This window comes from Gymnogyps californianus, chromosome 2 (genome assembly GCF_018139145.2).
Source record: "Gymnogyps californianus isolate 813 chromosome 2, ASM1813914v2, whole genome shotgun sequence".
NCBI lineage: Eukaryota > Metazoa > Chordata > Aves > Accipitriformes > Cathartidae > Gymnogyps > Gymnogyps californianus.
Genome location: NC_059472.1, coordinates 72,686,672 through 72,706,631, shown reverse-complemented (window position 1 = coordinate 72,706,631; position 19,960 = coordinate 72,686,672). Strand labels below are relative to the sequence as shown.

The following is a 19,960-nucleotide window of genomic DNA, read 5'->3' as shown; positions in this document are numbered from 1 at the left end:
CTAATTTTCACACAGAAACAACACAGCTAAAAGGGTGTCGTGGTTTAACCCCAGCTGGCAACTAAGCACCACGCAGCTGCTTGCTCACTCCCCCCACACAGTGGGATGGGGGAGAGAATCAAAAAAAAGTAAAACTCATGGGTTGAGATAAAGATAGTTTAATTTCTACTTTCCTTAAAAGAAAGGAAGAAAATAATAATGATGATAGTAATAATAAAATTACAATAATACTAAAAGAATTAGAATATACAAAACAAGTGATGCACAATGCAATTGCTCACCACTCACTGACCGATGCCCAGTTAGTTCCCGAGCCACAATCTGCCCCTTCCGGCCAACTGCTCCCAGTTTATATACTGGGCATGACATCAAATGGTATGGAATATTCCTTTGGCCAGTTTGGGTCAGCTGTCCTGGCTGTGTCCCCACTCAACTTCTTGTGCCCCTCCAGCCTTCCTGCTGGCTGGGCATGAGAAGCTGAAAAATCCTTGACTTAGTATAAACACTACTGAGCAACAACTAAAAACATCAGTGTGTTATCAACATTATTCTCATACTAAATCCAAAACACAGCACTGTACCAGCTACTAGGAAGAAAATTAACTCTATCCCAGCCAAAACCAGGACAAAGGGCTAAAAGCAATACTTCTGAGAAAGACGGAATCACTGACTGTCGTAACATGCCAAGCCACTTTTCACTACACAGACTTTGCATACAACCACAGTTTTAACTTGTGGCTGCACAAAGAGAAAGAGCTGCAGATAAGGTTGCAACAAAACTTCATACTACCCCTGAAGCTGCTTCTTCCAATCAAATCAGAACAATCTGGTTTAGAAAGAGGTCTTCATTTCTATAATTCGTATCACAACTCCAATTAATCTTTCTGAACAGGTGACCTAAATGCAGGCAAATCCCTTATTCTTATTTAAACATTTCCATCCAGCCTGCTTAATGTCTGCCTTCAATAGTATTACGCAATTTACCTGACATCAAGAGTATGAAATATTCCTTTCTTCTGATCTCAAAGATTTGGATATAAGAAAGGTCGCATTATCTCATGAGTCAAGCAGAAATCTTCTTTAGACCCTGGAAACAAAATCCAAAATGGTCCTTAAAACCATTGTGGTTACAGAATTCAAGCAGAATTTCACAAAAATAATTAGCTGCAATTGACAATTTTCCTTATCCTGAAAGTGATTACAGGAAAGCATCTCTTGACAGAAGCAAAACCAAGTCTGTCCTCAAAGACTGAAATTGAACCTTAACTTCTCTAGCCAAATTATTTTCCATACTTTACCTATCAATTTGAATAAAGTTCAGGATATGGCTGCTCATCCAAAATGGAAGACTTTTATAACTAAGAATGAGATTGCTTTTACAGATGCCAGGTTAATTAACAGCCTGGATTTCTAGCTTGTAGCAAAATGTTGAACAAACTTCTGTAGTCTTCCACCACCTATGTCGACAAATTTGATCTTTTTTATTATCTTTTACATCACTATGACCTGAGCTAAATGAATACCAAAAGTTCACAAAGCATGTCACAATTTATGGAGCTATTTAAATCCCCATGAGGTCATGGGGATTTTAATACACACTTTCTCTGTAAGAAAGTTTTTTTTTTCCCCCGCCATGTTCCACCTAATCCAGTGCAACTGTAGGCTGCTGCCAAAAGCAATAATCCCACTTTTCACCACTGCAGTTTTGTCCCATCCCCTTCTTTGCACCAGATCTGGTAATCATACAGCTGCTGGATGTGTTGTTTCAGTTTGCTGATTCAACAAAATATACTTTTTTCCCCTTTTTGGTGTGCAATCCTCCATCCAGCCAGTGAATACCATGGCCACACAATCGTCAGATCAGTATCAGCAGAAGCAGTGAGAAGACTTCTTTTGGCTGCATTCCACATTTACACCAGATTATGTGTAGTATAAAACTACCCCCTTAGCTCTTCTCCTGAATTAAAATAATTAAAAGAAAAAAGAGAGCACACCTTCACAACCCTCACATAGAAGTAAATACTTCAAGTGCTGCCATTTAAAAAACCCATAAAATGTCACACATTTCAGTTCCAAGAGCATGCCCTGGCATGTGTGCCTTTACTAGTTGTACCATGAATAGGTTTACTCAAACTATTTTCCTCACACAGGAATTGTGTAAATTTTATGAATGTGTCATATTATGATTCAATTGTAGTATCTTAAAGTATACAGCAAATCAATTTGTTTTGAGAAGTTAAAAATCCAAATTCCAGTGTATTCTCACATGTATATTTCAGGCTTAAAATCAACAATACATTTTTAAAGCACACATATGAAAACCAGATTGCAGTCCCATAACTGAAAAGCATTATATTTTATCGTATAATTAACAGTGCCTAAATCTAAAGCCTAAATCTAAACACAGTTCTTTCTAAGCAAAGAGATGACAGAATTAGTCATATGAAGGACTTACTCAGAAGGTAGCCCAGCATAATTGCTATAAACTCCACAACATTCATGTAAGTTAGACTTAGAAGAATGGCTTTTAACCCCAGAAAAAAAAATTGTCTACTTCCTCCCGATTGCGAAAGTAAGCTTGGCAGCAGGAACTGAGCAGGGTAGTTTGATTCAGCAAAAAAGCCTTCAATAATAACTTAAACTGACCACATTACTGTACTAGTTAAACATCAAGTTCTTAGAGATCTGCATCTTATTTTTCTATTAAGTGGCTGAAGTCATAGTTCGTACGAATTTAGACCCAGTTCACTCAAACATGTAGGGCCACCTGGCTAAAAACTCTGCTTATACCGTAACACTATCTACACCACTCAAAACCCAACATACCTACTTCCTGAATACAGACCATTTGAGAAGAGGACAGTTAAAAGATCCCAAGTGTCATGCAGAACTAACTGAGGTATAATAAGATGTCTGATACCCTTAATTCTGGCAAAATTATACCAACTAAGGAACAAAATGACAAGGAAGATCTTTTATGCCAAGTTCTACAGAACCTGCAGCCTTGGAGAAAGGGTTGCTAAAGTATCCCAAAGCTATCCCCACTCCTTGTTGCAGGTCTGCTTGGGGAAGCCCATCATCTTTCCAGGAAATCTCAACCTGCAAAACATGACATCCTCCTAGTGCTGCATCAGAAGCTCCAGTGGGGACCAGAGCTTACATGAACGACATTATTCTGTCCCAGCTATGCCTCCACTGTTTCCAGCCTTGACCACTTCTGCCTGGAAAAGAAGAGCGTTTTAAGATGCTCTTTTTTAGTGTAAAAAAGTCAGAATAGGGTTTAAACTCTCACACCAGGGACCCAGATGTCTCCTTAAATGTTTTATATATTCCACAAATTATTAAATAATGACTACAGCCTGGAAAGCTCAGTCTTAGAACACAGAACTCATTCTTCATTTTACAAAGCACCTTCCAAGTCACCTCAAACAGCACTGAGAGCAAAACCAAGTCATACAACACATACAAATTTCATGCATTTAGCCACACCGCTTTCCAGCCTGAATACCAGCTTAAGACACACAGGCACAGCTGAACACCTATTTTAGTCATTGACACCTATTTTATTCACTCCCTCATCTTCAGCAAAATCAAGGCAAGACTCTAGTGTTCCTCATCACCCATCTTTTACTCTTTGCTGTCATGTCAAGCCCACAGCTGCATATTTTCCTGGCAACTGTGAATCAACTCCCACTTTGATGACTGATTCACAGACCAGAATAAGACATGCTTACAAGAATTATTCTATTAACAACTTAAAACCAATCTGCTATCCCGAGCTCCTTGTTCCCCCGCAACAACCACCCTCCAGAGGTTGTGGGACTGTCGGTTATATTAGTTAGTTACACTAACTTGCCCCAGTCCAGATTCGGGGAAGTATCCAGGCTAAAAAAATTACTTCTGGTTTAGTTTTTTCTGTTAAGCAAATCATTTAGTTGGGATAACGAGAAGAATAAGTAGAATAATGTTCCTGATTACAGACACAAAATGACTAGCAATTCAGACATATGTCAGTGATTTTAAAGGCATCTATGTGCCTCGGTAATTTTGTGCCAAATAATAAAAATAAATATAAACCTGCTAATACAACCAGGGCACAGCTCAGCAAGAAAACAGATTTCAACTTCTGTAGATGGCTCTTACTGAGGAGTTCCCTGAGCTGGAGAAGTGCCTAGAAGTTATTAAAACAGCTCACATTTTTGTTCTTCTAGTAAGGAAACAGAATTTCTTGGCCAAAACATAAAGACGATGCCTGGAGTGGGTCATCTGTAGAGATTAACCTATGAGCACCCGGAGGCAGACATGTGAGACAGAACATGTAACCCATGAAGGTACTTGCTGCCTCGAGGACCCAGCAAGTACACAAACGTGCTTGCCTTTGCACAGGTGACAGGGGGCTTCTGCAGAACCAGAAATTAACGTGAAGGATAATGTAGACTACTTCAAAAGCTGCTCTCCAGCTGGCAGGTTATGCCATCCCCATTAAATACATGGTCCTGGCACACTTAATTCCACCAGCTTTTGAATGATTAACTGTTAGGCAAAACTTTTACAGACTTCTGTATTTCAGAAGAACTGACATACCAGAGAATTATAGTACCTGAAATAGTCATATTCTCCCCCCACACCACATTAAAGGAAGCAACCCACAAAATCTGTGAAGAAAATAATTACATGGTTGAATAGCTAAGTGTGCCTTTGAACACATTCCACTTTTTCAAAACCTTGATTGAAAGTGCTACTGGCAGCTGTGGTGTAAGCACATAAATGTGGTAAGGAATGATTAGAAATTACCCATCTGCCTTCTCCCAAAACTATTTCCATATTATCAGGATATAATATTTCCATATTATCTATCATATATAGATAGAACAAGTCATAACAGAAGCAACTCCACTAACGCAGCAGAAAGCATTTCTGACCATGTGAGTATTTTGACTAATCAGATAAATACTTTCATAAGACATACATACATCAACGGAGCATATTTATAGTTTTCACAATTCTGAAAATGGGTACAGTGTTCTTGGAAAGAAATATTAATCCACACATACAGATTAAGATACCTTTGCCTTGTAAACACAGTATTGTTCTCAAATTTGCTGGGGAAATGTTAACACACTCCCCAACTTCTTAATTAGTGTGACCTTATGGAGTACATACTGAAAAGATGACAAGAGGAGGAGCTTTTTGGGGACCATTTTTCTCTCAAAATCTACTAAAAATGCACACAGCAAATAAACGTTAAAATTGTTGGCAGCAATTTACAGAAACAGAAAATCCAGCCCTGCCCTGAGACCTTACGTAAAATTGTATTCTAAGATTCCACTTTCACACACATAGTATTGTGATAGTATTTGTGTCCATACAAATGGAAAAGAGAAACAAATGCAACATTACTAAATTTATAATGCATATCTTACTGTGAAACACAATAACTAGAGAGCATGGCCAAGCGTGCAAGACAAAAAAATTCCTATAGCTCAGCCTGATTTTAAAATTGTAATTTCATTTGTTTGCAAAAGCTTGAGTGATGCTTAGGTAACAAATTTTTAGTAGTTTATGACAATTTCTCTTTCCATTTTTGGTTAATTCAAAGTCTAGACTTCACAAAGCTTACGATTAAGTCAACTTTTTAGATCCACAAATTTATTTTCTTATCTTTATACTTACACTATAAAAATAGTAGTAGTTTTGAAAGGAAACCCTGCAAATTCATGATTTGCATTCTTCCACTATACTGAGAAACAGGCAAGTAGTGACCATAAAATCTGACTAATAATACATCTGAAAATCAACTGAAAAATTACATTAACTCAAACTTATGAAATCATATTTTGAAAAATACATGGCTTGATTATTAAGAACACCAGCTCTACCAGGAACTCGCACACTACACAGAATCACATTCACTACAATAGATGAAGGCACCTACAAAGCGGCTTTATCACTCATTAAAAATGAAAAGTGGTCAGAGCTTCATCTCATTCTTCTAATATTATCTTCTGAGGTAGGAAATGAAAACAAATTCATCCAGCAGCTAGGCCTTATGTATACAGAAGCAACAGCAGAGCTTCTAAAGAAATGGGGTTTCTATAGCATCTGATTCTTGCAAGAGAATGCAGATAATTGATTGGGAAAATATTGTTTCATGGGCTTTATTTAACTTGAGAGTCCCTTTCATAAACAAGAGGGGTTGGGGGTGGGGGGAGTCATCAGCTACCCTGCCAGAGTAGCCCCAGGAGAGTAAAGCAATCTTAGTTTTATTTAAAACAAGGCTACAATTTTCTTTTTAATTACTTATGACTCAAATAGCTCTGAAAGGATCAATATTTCAGAGGCAAGATAAAAAAAAAAACCCAGATGAATATTAGAAAACATTATAATGCAATCTAAATGAGGCTTTGCACATTTCATTAGGTAAGAAATTTTTAAAGTATTTCTTTCTCATCATCAAATCTTTTCTATTTCATATAATGCAGAATTTTAGTCTGCCTCATTAGAAGCAGTGCATGAATTTTTCAAATAAGTAATTTCTTCCTGAAATGCCAAGTCTTAAGTTAACTTTGTTTTCCTTCAATCAAATTAATTTCCATTCCCCAAACAGGCTTCATACTTGTAATGAGATTCAAAGTTAAATAACACTGAAGAAAACTGGTTTCTGCTGTTCAATCTTATTTTACAAATAAGTACCATACATACAGGAAATCCTCCTACTTTTCACTTCAACAGTAATATCTTACAAAACTGAACTCTTGCTTTGTATCACTCTTTGCACATTCTTCATTTAAGTAAAGTACATTTTTAATACAACACAAAGCACTTACCCTTCTAACCTGACATCAGGTAAAGATCTGTTGAGTGCAATCATTTCACTTGCCATTAAATTAAATTGATTTATTTTAAACATTTCTTTCATTTTTTCTTGCTCCTCTTTTGGAATGACCACAGGCTTCCCCATCTCTCCAGGTCCTTCATGTGGTTTTTGTATGGGTTCTGGAACTAAGAATAAATAAAATATTGGTAACCACTTTTATGCTTGCTTTTGTTTGTTTATACTTTAATTTACACTGTAGGAGTGTTGCTGTTTAAAACAGGGTTCTAAACCCACCAGGTTTTGGAAGTGAAAACAAATCTCCATATTTGGGAGTTAAGTGCTACTGTTAGACACTCCAACTCATTTGAAAAAACAGTAAGGGTTTATATCTATCTATCTATCTATCATCACATTCTAATTGACTTCACTGGTAAAGTTCTGGAACAACAGACATTTATGTTCCAGGTTGTTCTTACACACACAAGCTTTTCACGAAAAGTTGAATTTTCCTTTACAGGGATTTTAGTAAAGATTAAAGTAGAATTGTAACTACATTTATTTCCACATTTTTATTTTGACAGAATGACATTGGCATTTACAGTTTAGAAATAATTTATCTTGGTTTTACTAACATTATTTTAAGTCAACGTAATTACATTTTGGAGTTTAACTTTAGTACTCAAAAGAGAAACAGTAACACTTGACACGTTTAAACCAAAGAAATCTTAAATATCAAATATCTGATCAAACTGATGAGGGAGAGAGGGAGGAGAAAAGGAATCCAGGCTCTTGAATTATTTGGGTTTTTAAACAAAAGTAGTGAAAAACCAAAACATTTAAAAAAATCATGTTACATTTTCTTTACAAATACCCATTTACTTTTCTCCTGAACTGAAATGTTTTAAATGCTCAAATACTGAATTTGAAATATAGTTCTACTTTACAAATTCAGTACAAATTTCAATTTAAAAAAATAGTCATTTAAGATCTAAACAGAGGAACAGGAAGTATTTTAAAATAAAGGCACCAAAGCCCTCAATAATAAGCCTAGCTTCAAATTATCTTTAATTTGCATCTAGGACAGCACAGTGTAATTAAAGCTTATGCCATGAGCAAAGAGCCATATAAAGAATAAAAATAAAATTAAAAAAAAAAGCCCAAGCCTTCCATCCTTGCTGAAACACTAAGACTTAAAATATATACTTAATAATAACTGAAACATTTTGCTAGTTTGCATTTAGCATTAATCGGTTACAAGCATAATGTGTTCCTTGAGAAACTTTCATTTTCAAGTACCTGAAGCAATTGCACTAGTTTCATAAACGCAGTAAGATTTAGCAGAGAAAATCCTCCCACCACAGAGATGCTTTCTTTTTACCAAACTCCCCTCGACTGCCAGCTGAGCTGTGTAATTCTAGAAGTTGCCAGCCAGCCACTCATACACTGAAAACTGATAGAATAAGTATGTCCAAGCAGATCCTGAGCAGATTGATTTAGGTGCTTGTTTTAACCATGGGCTAAAATAAGCAAGCAGTTTGCTTTGTGTCTTTGCCTCCTAAGAAAGTACGGTTGAACCTGCATCAAAACTTGCCGATTTGCAATTGCATAACCTTTTAAACTAGAATTTGTGCCTTTTGGGGGTAATTAACATAAAATTATGGTATACAATAAGGCAATTATTTGGGCTTAATTTTATATATTCAGCTTGTTTTTATTACGTGGGCTATCATAACTATTTTTATTAAGTGTATAGCAATTAGTATACAGGTTCACTTAGACAGAAAATGATTAAATGATGAGTGTTCAACATACATAAAATGATTAAACAAAAGCTATCAGAATATAGTTATATTCACCATGTTTTTCAGCATTCTGAAGAGTGAATGTCTTATCCTACCATATTTGCTATTCAGAAGAAAAAAAAATTCGTTTCATTTATACTTCCAGTTGTTTCTTAACTTTGACTATACCAGTTAAACTAATTAGCTAAATTAACTGAAAACTCATCTTTCACATTTGCAGATCTTGCTGTTAGATGCTAGTTTAGCACATCAGTGAGTTGGATCCAGGTGTACAAATCCCACAAATTCGTCAGTTGAATTTTTAAATTTCATTAGCAAATATATACTACTTGATTACACATTTTACCTAAATAAAGTACTCGCTTGTCCTGCAGAAAAATCCAGCAACAGCTAACTAGATCCACAGATATTTTATGGAACTCAATAAATGCAAAAACAGGCAAGCTTGGTGTGCAGGCAGAGAGATGACTTTCCATGAAAAGTTAACCATCTTCTCTCAGGTTTCTGCATTTATGGTAATCTGTTTTCCCACAAAAGCATGTAGTTTTCATGTAAACACAAACCAACAACATTCTCCTGCAATGACTAATACACATTGTTAAAAATTCAAACCGCAGTGCTCTTTTGTCAGTTAATTATGAAAAAAATATTTCCTTTGAAGGACTGTAGACATGTACTGATGACATACTTCTAACAAACAGAAATATAATTTACAGCTACAAGTTTCAGAGCTAAATAAATGACTTAATCATCACCTGATCCAACGGGAAATCTAGTAATGTTTTTCCAGACTTTTCTCATTTGTATCAGTAAACCTTTAGTTTCAGAGGGCTTGATCTCTTCCAGATCTTTGTTAAAAGTCAGGAACTCTTTATGTCTATGGACTACAAATTCCTTTTTACCAGGCAATATGCCTGATGAAAAATAGATAGTTCAAAATCTAAGACCAACTAAAGCCAGAAAAAGGGATGGATTCTTCCATGACATGTCTTTAGGGGCCACAACAATGGTAAACTGACCAAAACAAAATCCAGTCACCTTTGGAGGAGCCACCACAATTACAAGAAAGCTGTTTGGACAGGTGAAAGTTCAGAGAAGTTTTGTCTCTTACACACACCTTAGCCTTAATAGAACAAGACTGATTTATGATGAACAGTTCCTATTTTCAAAAATTAAATCTGTGTTTTATATCTTGAAGCTACTTACTTTTCTTCTTAGGAGTTTTTTATGCAGATGAGAATATTCAGAATGAAGTCACAACTTAGAGATTCCATCTTTATCAAAGAGCTCAAAATTCAGAACACAAGGCCTTGATTGGCACTTGACAAAAATGGCTGGTCCTAGTTTAAATTTTTCATTGCCCCAAGAAAAGAGTGTAAATAGCAAGTAGCTGAGATCACAACACTCCTGCAATACCAATCCTAGATCTGAAAGAATTTTTTTTTTTTTTTTTTGCAGGGCTTCTAATCTTTACACAAGTGGAATGCCCCTTGAGGAAAAAAAAAAAAAAAATGGAAAAAGGATGAGTTTGGAAGTTTATTTAGAAACTGCATCAAGTGCCAAAGCTGGAAGTTCCTTTGCAGCCTTACCTTTAAGAAGCCTATAACTGGGTATAAGGAAGGACTCATTTGATCTTCATTTAAGTCAAGACCTCTAGAGCTGACATACAGGATTCTTACAAAAATAAGATGGAGCTACACAGAAAAATCTTTATTAGTAAAACCACAGTACTACCTGGGCATGTTTTGTTTACAGGAATGGTCCCTTTTTGTATTGTTAGAGAATGGCTTGAACCCTTTCTTTAAGTCTAGAACTTGTTTACACTTATCAGTAAGTTCTATTCCAGGCTGTGAAACCTAAATTGTAATGCTGAATCCCCATCTGGAAACAATAATGCTCAACTAGCTATCCCAAAAATTTCAGGTTTGGAAAAAACTACTACATAACATGGACGACGCTTACTAAGGTTCAGTGATTTTCCTTCCAACTTGTAACAACCTTTAAACTTACAGCAACAGACTTCCATCAACAATTACTCTTTGTGAATTTGACTGATGAACCATCAGGAATTACAAAAAGGGAACCACCACCCAGAAGATGTGTCAATAGAAAGAAGACCTGTGACAGTCTGGGCAAGGGGAGTACACCATCCAGGTCAGCCAGGTAGCTCAGAACAGGCGAGACAACCTCAGAGCTGAGCACTGGAGAGAGCTTCCCCCAACCTACTCCCACCTCTCTGGAGCGGTCACACTGGGGAGAAGAAAGAGCAGCAGTATCAGCCAGGACAAGCACAGGCTCCCTCCCAGCTCCCATGGATTGATGCTGGAATCAACACTGCTAGGTGTTCTGATCCCACTTCCCCAGGCTACCTCCTGAAGCTACTACTGTCTTCCGCCATGGTGGAGGGGGTGGGCAAAGGCCTAAGCCTACGGCCAAATCATCCCACACAATTACAGTCACTAGATTCCAACTATCCCTCCTCTGGTATCACTTTAGTTCCCCAGTCCCATACTACCCACACCCCATGCCAGGCCCCCTTTTCCCAAAACATCTCCACCTCAGCTGTTTTACTCACAGCCTGGTAAGTGCCTGCCCCTTTTCCACTTCACCTTTTGTCCCCTCATCTCCACACTCGCATCACTTCAACTGCCAACCCTCAATCTCTATGACAGCGGACACAAAGACCTTTATCCCACTCATCTTACAGTTCCCCAAAATCATGTACACAGATTTTTCCACAGACTCACATTCCTTTACTATTTCTTATTTTGAGCAATTTGTAAAATATAACAGTGGTATACAAACAATCCAATATTAGACACACAAGCTGAAGCTCATAATTTAAGATGCTAGTATCTTATGCCATCAATACCAAGGAGAAAGATTTTTCCCAAAGGCAATTTAGATCATGGCTGTAAGTCTCATTCTGAAAAAGAAACTCCCTCCATTTTCTGTATTAAAAACCTAAGGAAAACATCCTTCTAACTTCATGAAAGCCTGAACTGTCCAAAATTATCCTCAAAATCCTTTGCTCCTGCTGAAATTTCTAAAGACTGATTTTTCCAACTAGGCAAGCACAGCCTAAAATAAACTTAAAAACTCTTCAGAAAAACTTACTCATATGTCAAGTAGGTTTATTAAATGCCATGAAATTCTTCCACGAATTGCAAAGAGAAGCTATATAGCAGAGCGACATGGACAGAGACTATTAAATTCAGAACACTTACATAATTTATGCTGAGTCAAGAAAACTAAATCAATTATGGAAATGAGTGGGGGAAAAAAGTGAAGTGAAAAAGCAGATTTTGATAAAAGCTTCACAGAAAAAATAGCCTTAATGTTATCTGAGGAGATTCTAGGCATTCTGAGTGGGAATAAATCCACTACAGACTCTAAGTCAGTAAACTACTGGCACAAATAAGTGGAAGTGTCACAGTGTCAACTACAACCATGGTTTCTAGCAGACATATTTCTGCATATACCTTACTACAAGTCAGCTGTTTAAAAAAACAAGAAAAATGTACTAAACTATACACAAAGTTTTGGTTGGTTGGTTGGTTTGGGTTTGTTTGTTTACAACTCAACCATAGGATACTAAAAAGATATCAAGCATTTGAACACACACAGGTTAGGGAAAGGCCAGAATGAAGACTGTACTCAACTAAGTAAAACTAATGTTGCATAGGGGAAGTCATAATACTAACCTTTAAAAACTGCTGATTTTGCCTCACCTGAAGGATCCCCCAATGACTTAATGTGTAAAGTCATCTGAACTTTCAACACCATCAATATACCAAACCAAGTCTGACATATATTTACTTCAATTGCTGTTTGCCAACAGCAAAAAAAAAAAAAAAAAATCCTGTTTGCAAGACAGCCCTAAGAAGCCTGGCATAAGTTATCTGCTTAGTATCGTGTAAAAACTTTGTGGGAATCCAAAAAGTAGATCCATTCCTTAATACCACAATATCAGTCATCATCTTATCCTCAAGAAAATTTCTCTACTTCTGGGGGGGAAAAAAAAGGCAAAAAAACCAAAAAGACTGAGTTCCTGTAAGAGACATACTTTCTACATAACGCTAATTCATTTTCTCGTCACTTTCTTTTCCGCTTATTGAAAAAGAACCCGAAAAGATGAAATGCAAGCAACTTTAAGTCCCTTCTGCAAAACTCAGATGAACTAGAACCTCTCTAAAATGTTTGCATGCAGTTGTGGAAACAACAGTTCAGAGGTACTAAACACAGAAATTCTACATTCCTATATATTGTTGTTCTCTGTGGAGATTTATCAGCCTGTTTTCATCACAGGGGAAAGAAACCAATACAAAACTAACATTTCCTAAACATCTCCCTAGTGTTATTCTGTAACAGAGCAATATTGTTCTTAAAACATTTCAGAAAATTTCCCAGGGAGGTCAAAGTTGTCCATACCAGATGTCAACAGGTGAAAAAGTTTTTTCTGATGGAAAGCATTAATTAATCTTGAGTACAGTTAGCTGATCAGACTTAACATTAAGCATCACTGCGTAAGTTTCCTACAGCAGCAGTGAAAGATACAGACACAGCCTTTCCAGTGGGAGAGACATCATACTACAAAATCGGATGTTTCACAAATGAACTGGAGGTGGCAGCTGCCTGCAGTTCTAAATGCCTGGGCTGAGACGCTGCAGGGATAAGAATTCTCCCTGCACCAACCCTTTCTCCCATGTGATCAACTATGATGACCTCCCTAAAATAAAGTTAGCAACATGAATGATACTGGCTTTCAAAAAAAAAAAAAAAAAAAAAACCAAACCAAACAAACCATACTCAGCTCATCTAACTGGTACCCCAAAACTAAGATGGCGGTAATAAAACTGAAAGCTTATCTGAAGACCTTTAGTATTGAATAATAGAGCTCTCACTTCAAAGAAAAAGTTACATAAGCATGTGCATATGTGTGTGTGTGTGTATATACACACACCCCCTCCATATTTGTCACTTTTACATCCAAGTTTATTCTAGTTATTTTCACAAATTTATTTTCATTACAACATTCACTGTCCCTTATTGCTACAGTCACTGGCCAAATTTTGCCTTAGGTGGGGGTTTTGGGTTGGGTTTTTTTTTTTGGGTGGGGGGTGTTGTGTTTTGGTTTTTTTTGCAGGGGCAGGGGGACAAGTAAGCTTGGTTATTGGTTTGGTTTGTTTTACTACCAAGTCTAGTGAAGTTAACAACGCCTTTGCTTCCTCACTGGTGGATATTTAGAACATGCTTTAGACTATATTAGCATAGCTTACATTCCTGAACCGCTTGTTGCATAGTTTTATTATTTTTCCATATACATTAGTGCTTAAAATTCTACATCTTAAGCATTTAAGTCTGCAACACACATCTCAGGCAATGTGCTTATTCCCTAGTCATTCAAAGAAACATTGAACATTCTGCCACACCTAAATGCTGATGCAATACTATATTGTTGGGGGCGGGGGGGGGGGGATTAAAAGGAGTGCAATTTTAAATTAGCATAATTTAAAGATTACTCAGGCAGAAAACTTACCATCTCCAGCAGGCAGGCCTCGTTCTTTTTTCTCATCGCATTTGTTGCATTCACTGAAGTACAGCAATAGAAACATATCCAGAAGGACCCAAACCAAAGAGGTGGCAAGGACCACCTTGCAATATGCAAATTTTTTCATGGCACTTTAAGTCAAATACAAAAATAAAAAAGTATAAATAAAAATATCAACAAGTTGCTTTAATCCAGTTTGAGACACCACGTTCTATATCTGGAAAAAAAAAAGAAAGAAAAAAGTCACAAAAAGTTACCTGGGGACAGCAGCTAAAAGCAGAAATTTTAACTACATTTTAAAGGTAACAATTTAATTACCAAATGCTGTATGTATCAAAATGAATGCTCTATGCACTCCAATGAGATTAAGGGAACAGGGTCAGTTAAAGCAGTATTACTCCAGTCCTTTACTATGTTAACAGTCATCACCCGAAACGTTAAGACGAGTGACCAAAACAGAGGGCTCTGTTGAGCCACCGGAGAAGAAGAGGGTAGGCACACATAATGAGATTAAAAGGAACTCTCTGGATCCTCTGGAAATCAGAACAAGCTAAATGAATGAAAACCAGGAACATCTCAGGAAGCAGGGTATCAATCTGTGCTGCATGAAGCCCATGGCTAATATTACTCATGTTCCTCATATAGTACACACTGACCTTCTGGTCCCATCACTAGGAATGCTAGTCTACAAAGGCCTGTATTTTACATGAAGTCTAATGGCACATTACACCTTTGTCACAAATACAAATGCTTTGCTTTCAGCAAACCAAAACCAAACATCCCTTTTGGTAAAGTTAAACAGTACGCAAAGTAAAGAAAGTACCCACAAGCCACTGTGATCACCCACCTGGCATTCAAAGCTAAAGGTATCAACTAATAATTTTGATGCTTAAAGTGACTTTAATAGTTTAATGCTTGATTATAGAGCAAACTTTTGTACATTTTTCAACATGTATACATTACAATTTTAGAATGCCAGCCTTTGAAATTCTCTTTTGTCCTACTCAAATTACAAGCAAATTTTGTTACAAGGACTGCTTATTTCCATGACTGACAATTGGGTAGGACAGAATCAAGAACAGCTTTGAGCTTGTTCACTAACACTAAAATATGATTTTTTACATTTTTTTTTTTACCAACAGGTTCCCCCCCAGTGATGACGTGTTTCAACACAAAGCACTCCCAAAATATTTCCCAGTGGGAACAGCTTACGGAAAATAAGACTCTTCAAAAACACACTAGAATTTTAAAATTGACATACACACAGTTTCTCTTACATGCTTTCAGCCTAAACTGAAGAATTTATTGGAAAGAAGAACTTTAATTGTAAGCCATGATTATGCAAAAACCTCACAAAAAACCTGTATCATTAAGACTACCCTTCCTTTAGTATTTCATTGTCATAATTTGAGTCCTGCCTTCCTCCCCCCCCCCGCCCCTTCTTGGGGGAAAAATACTATGACATCCCTCTTCTAAACAGAGCTTATTTCTTCTTATTGACAGGAGAGACATTGATGTCTCCATGCATCCCTATACACTTAAATGGCATAGGTTTGGATGGCATAGCAACATAGGAGCCTGTAGCCTTCCACTTGTACAAGACTAGAAGGGTGTATATCCCTCTACTTCCTGCATAGGCACGCATCAAATGCCAAGAAAGAGTTTTGTTTGGGATAATCTCAGTTTGCATCTATATAGTTTTGGTATACTGGAATGACTATATAAAATTAAAGAACTGTAAAAGTATCTGTAATTAACAACTTGCTGATAAAATAGCAGATGAAATTACCACAATGAAACATTACGTGAGGTATGTTAAGAAAAAATCCTAGGGGTTGTTTGGGTTTTTTGGTTGTTTGTTTTGTTTTTTTAAATAGACACAAGGATGAGCCTCAACTCTGGATCTTGTAGTTGTACTATAAAGCTCTATAAAACCATCAGCTTGGTGATCAGCAGCAGCGAAAGAAAAACAATTTGTTACAGACTACTAAGAGAAGAACAGAAACCAAACCATCACTATGCCATTACACAGTATCTGCTTTCTCATCTCGAGTGCTATATGAACATCCAGTCTTGTCATTTCAAAAAGGATCTAGAAGGATTAGAAAGGACAAGTGAGAAGGGCAAAAGGATGAAAACAACAAGGAATAGCTTCATTATAAGATGTATGTGAAAAGAGTAGCATTCTTCCTGGCTGGAAGAGATGTAACTTAAATCAAGTGGCAGGTCTATAAAATCAAAAGCTGCATGGAGATGGTAAACAGAGAACAACTGTTGTCTGTTACCCCTACTTCTTGTATTGGCAGAAATCAAATTAATTGAGCAGCAAGAGGTTAAAAAACAAAAGGAAAGTATTCCCCACAGTGTGTAGTTATGCAGGGGAACTACCTGCCACAGTACACTGCCAGTGCTGCCAGTCTATTCATCAGCTGCTAAATACCAAGTCCTCACCCCTACTTCAGGCAGTCCCTGACTGTGACTCTCAAGTGACTGCATGCTAGGAGACTACAGTGAGGAAGTAGTATTACAGTTTCCCCTGTTCTTTTCCCTAGATACACACTATCCACCACTGGCAGAAACAAACACTGTATACAGACAAAATCTGTCTGACATGGTACAACTGTACTTAAACTCTCCACGATGGGTTTCTTCTTTTACTCTAATTCGGGACACCATAGAAATGATCTGGCAAAGAATCAAGTCATACCACTACCCTGCTTGTACTTAAAGGAAACAAATGCTAATTAAAAATAACATGTTTTAAAAGAAAACTAAATAAATTCTTATAATCTTAGACTTCTTGAAGTTCAGACTCATGAGATACTAGCTATAAAAGAAAGTGTAAAACACACAGGAGCACAGTGCTTAAAGGGTCCTCAAATTAGCAAGACACCAGTAGGAGAACGGTAACCTAGACTTTTTGTCCATAAAAATACCAGCTACATCAAGTGTTTTAAAATGCATAGGCCGGCACTGTATCTGCCTCTAATGCAAGAAAATTCCTTTGAGAGTTCAGTGAAATGTCAAAGAGACACTTTGTGAACCCTTTGAATCCTTTGAGGGTTCAGGGAAGTGATTAAGAGACAGCAATGCAAAAGTTCAACACACTGGTTACCATCGATAAGGCCCTTCCCTGTACCTTTAGACAAAGGCTCTCACTCCCTTGGGCAGTAGACCATCTCATGAATTACACTGTATTTTTACCACTGGTTTTATGACAGCACTTCCACTGTCTGCTTCCCAGCAGAATTCAGGCAGCACAGCAGTGAAGCAGACGGGCCCAGAAACTTTGCTGAAGCAACTGCTCTTAGCATACCAGAGCCTTGACACAGACAGAGCTCTGGAAAGAGGACTCCACCATCCAGGGCTTGGGCTGTAAGAAATGCTAGGTACCTCTCTCTGGTGCTGGAGCGGTGGTGGTGGCCTCACCCAGGGGAGGGGTGCTCTGCCTGCGGTGCTGCTTCTTCAGTGGAAGGGGCTACCGGACAAAGCGGGCAGACAGGTACACCATGAGCAAGGGCGAACAGCAGGTAGATGCGTCATCACAGAGACCTTGCAGCACGACAAGCCTGAACCCCATGATGCAGGGAACAAGAGACAGCTAGGTGTTGCACTCAAAGGATAAGTGGATGGAGACTCCCAAGACAGGGGCGAGTGAGGGAAAAATCCAGGAAATTAGTGACTGGTGGCAAGAGAAGGAAAGCCTGCAGATGTGCATTTCCAGAACAGTTATGCTGCCTAGGATGCTGCTGAAAGACTGATGAGTCTGCCCAAGTTCAGCTCTTTGACAGCCACCCCTTGGCTATTCATTCATGTATGAATCAATGATACTGCCAGGTGTGAACCTGAGCATATGAGCAGTGACTGCAGAGCTCGGGGGGGCTAGCGTGTAGCAGGCATGGGGCCCAGATACTGCTCTCATCAATTGCTCCAGTGGGAGGGCAAGATTCAGGCAGGAGTGCACACAGCCTGTCAACACCTGACTGCATGGCTGGTGTCAAAGGCAGGCTTTTAAGACCATAGGACCTGCTCTGAGGAATGAGGGCTGCTGGCCAGGATCTGTGTGACAAAGTGAGGCAAGCAGCATCATGGAGAGGCTCTTGCACTACTTCTGTGAAATACACAGAAGGTGGAAGCAGAGCTACTTTGGAGGAATATAGAAACATCTCCTGAGCATGTGGGGAGGTACTCAGGGAACCATGGAGTTCAAGTTCAGAAGAAACAAGAGCAGAAACAAGAAAGGCACCTATAAGGATACTGGCAAAAGAAAGGCTGAAAATAAAGCAGATCCACTGCTCTGTGGGGCAGCAGACCTGGTGACAATGGGTGTGGAAAAGGCTAAGATACTCAGTGCCTTTTTTGCCTCCTTTGTTATTGAGTGCCCCACATCAGAATCTAGTGGCAGAGTCTGTGAAACTTCACATGAAGTACAGACAGATTGAGTCACGGATCTCTTAAGCCACTTGGATGTGTGCAACTCCATGGCACCAGATGGGAGGCATCTGAGGGTGCTGAAGGAGCAGACTGATCTTATTGCAGGGTCATTCTCTATCATGTCTGAAAGGTCATGCTGATCCAGAGAGTTGCCTCAGGATTAGGAAAAAAAAGTTATCATCAAGAAGGAAAAGGAGGATCTGGAGAACCATCTGCTAGTCAGTCTCACTTCAGTCCCTGCGAAGATTATGGAACAAATCCTCCTGGAACCTACATACACACACACACACACACACAAAAAAACCCCCAAACCAAAAAAAAAAAAAAAAAAACCAAACGAAACACCACACAACACAATTCACCAAGGGCATATCATACTTGACCAACCTGGCAGGTTGCTTTAAGGAGAGGATTGGTTTGGTGAGCAAGAGAAGTGAATGTTGTTTACCTTGACTTTAACAGGGACTGTGACAGTCTTCCAGAATACTTTGTCAGAACTGAGTGCAACATGACCAGAAGAAGTGGGCTACTAGGTGGGTGGACTGCTAGCTGGACCACCAGGCTCTATGGCTTTTGACCAGCAGTACAAAGTCCAGCTGACAGACATTCACGAATGGTGCCCTTCAGATGTCAAAACTGGAGCTGATACTGGTTAGTGTCTTTACAGAGAACCTGGCAGATGGGATCGAATGCACACTCAGCAAGGTTGCTGGTGACACCCAACTGGGGGTGGAGCATGCAGACGATACCCTGAAACGGCCCTGGGTGGCCAATCCAAGGGCTAGGAAAACAGGCAGGTTAAAAACCTCAAGAAGTTAAATAAATGCAAGTACAAAGTGCTGTACCCAGCATGGAATAACCTTATTATCCATATAGGCTGGGTGTCAACAAGCTAGGAAGCTGCTCTGCAGAAAGAAACGTTTGGAGCCTGATGGAAACTTTAACATGAACCAGCAGCGTGTCCTTATGGCAAAGAAAGTCAAGTGCACCTATAAGCAAGTCCAGTAACGACAGCAATAATCCCAAAATGCACAGGTTTAATAATTGCCTTTGCTACCAAGTAATGCAATAAGACTGAAGATTTTTTGCAAAACCAGGTATTTTTCCTCCCTTCAAAATAGTGGATAATAGATAACAAAACCTTTACACATGGAAGTAGAAACGTAAAAACTTATCAAGAATAAAGTGAAAGGAGGAAAAATGGGCACGTTCAAGTCTTGTTACTTCTGAAGGTCAAGCGATTTTTTTTTTCTTCCCCCTGACAAAATCCGTGATACACTTGACACTATAGAAAAAGGTCATCTTTAAAATTACTGCTCATATAAAGTGCATTGTTTCACTTTACCACCTCTTTTG

General features: G+C 38.3%; 1 protein-coding gene across 1 annotated transcript in view; it reads right to left on the bottom strand.

Moving 5' to 3' along the window:
• Positions 1 to 19,960, bottom strand: part of GALNT1 (polypeptide N-acetylgalactosaminyltransferase 1) — a 90,693-nt gene that overhangs the window by 31,923 nt on the left and 38,810 nt on the right. The window contains exons 3-4 of the mRNA XM_050890904.1: positions 14,159 to 14,387; positions 6,828 to 7,002 (exon numbers count right to left, since the gene is read on the bottom strand). Of these exons, the coding sequence (XP_050746861.1) occupies positions 6,828 to 7,002; positions 14,159 to 14,297 (314 nt within the window). The 5' untranslated portion in view covers positions 14,298 to 14,387. The remainder of the gene's footprint in view (positions 1 to 6,827; positions 7,003 to 14,158; positions 14,388 to 19,960) is intronic.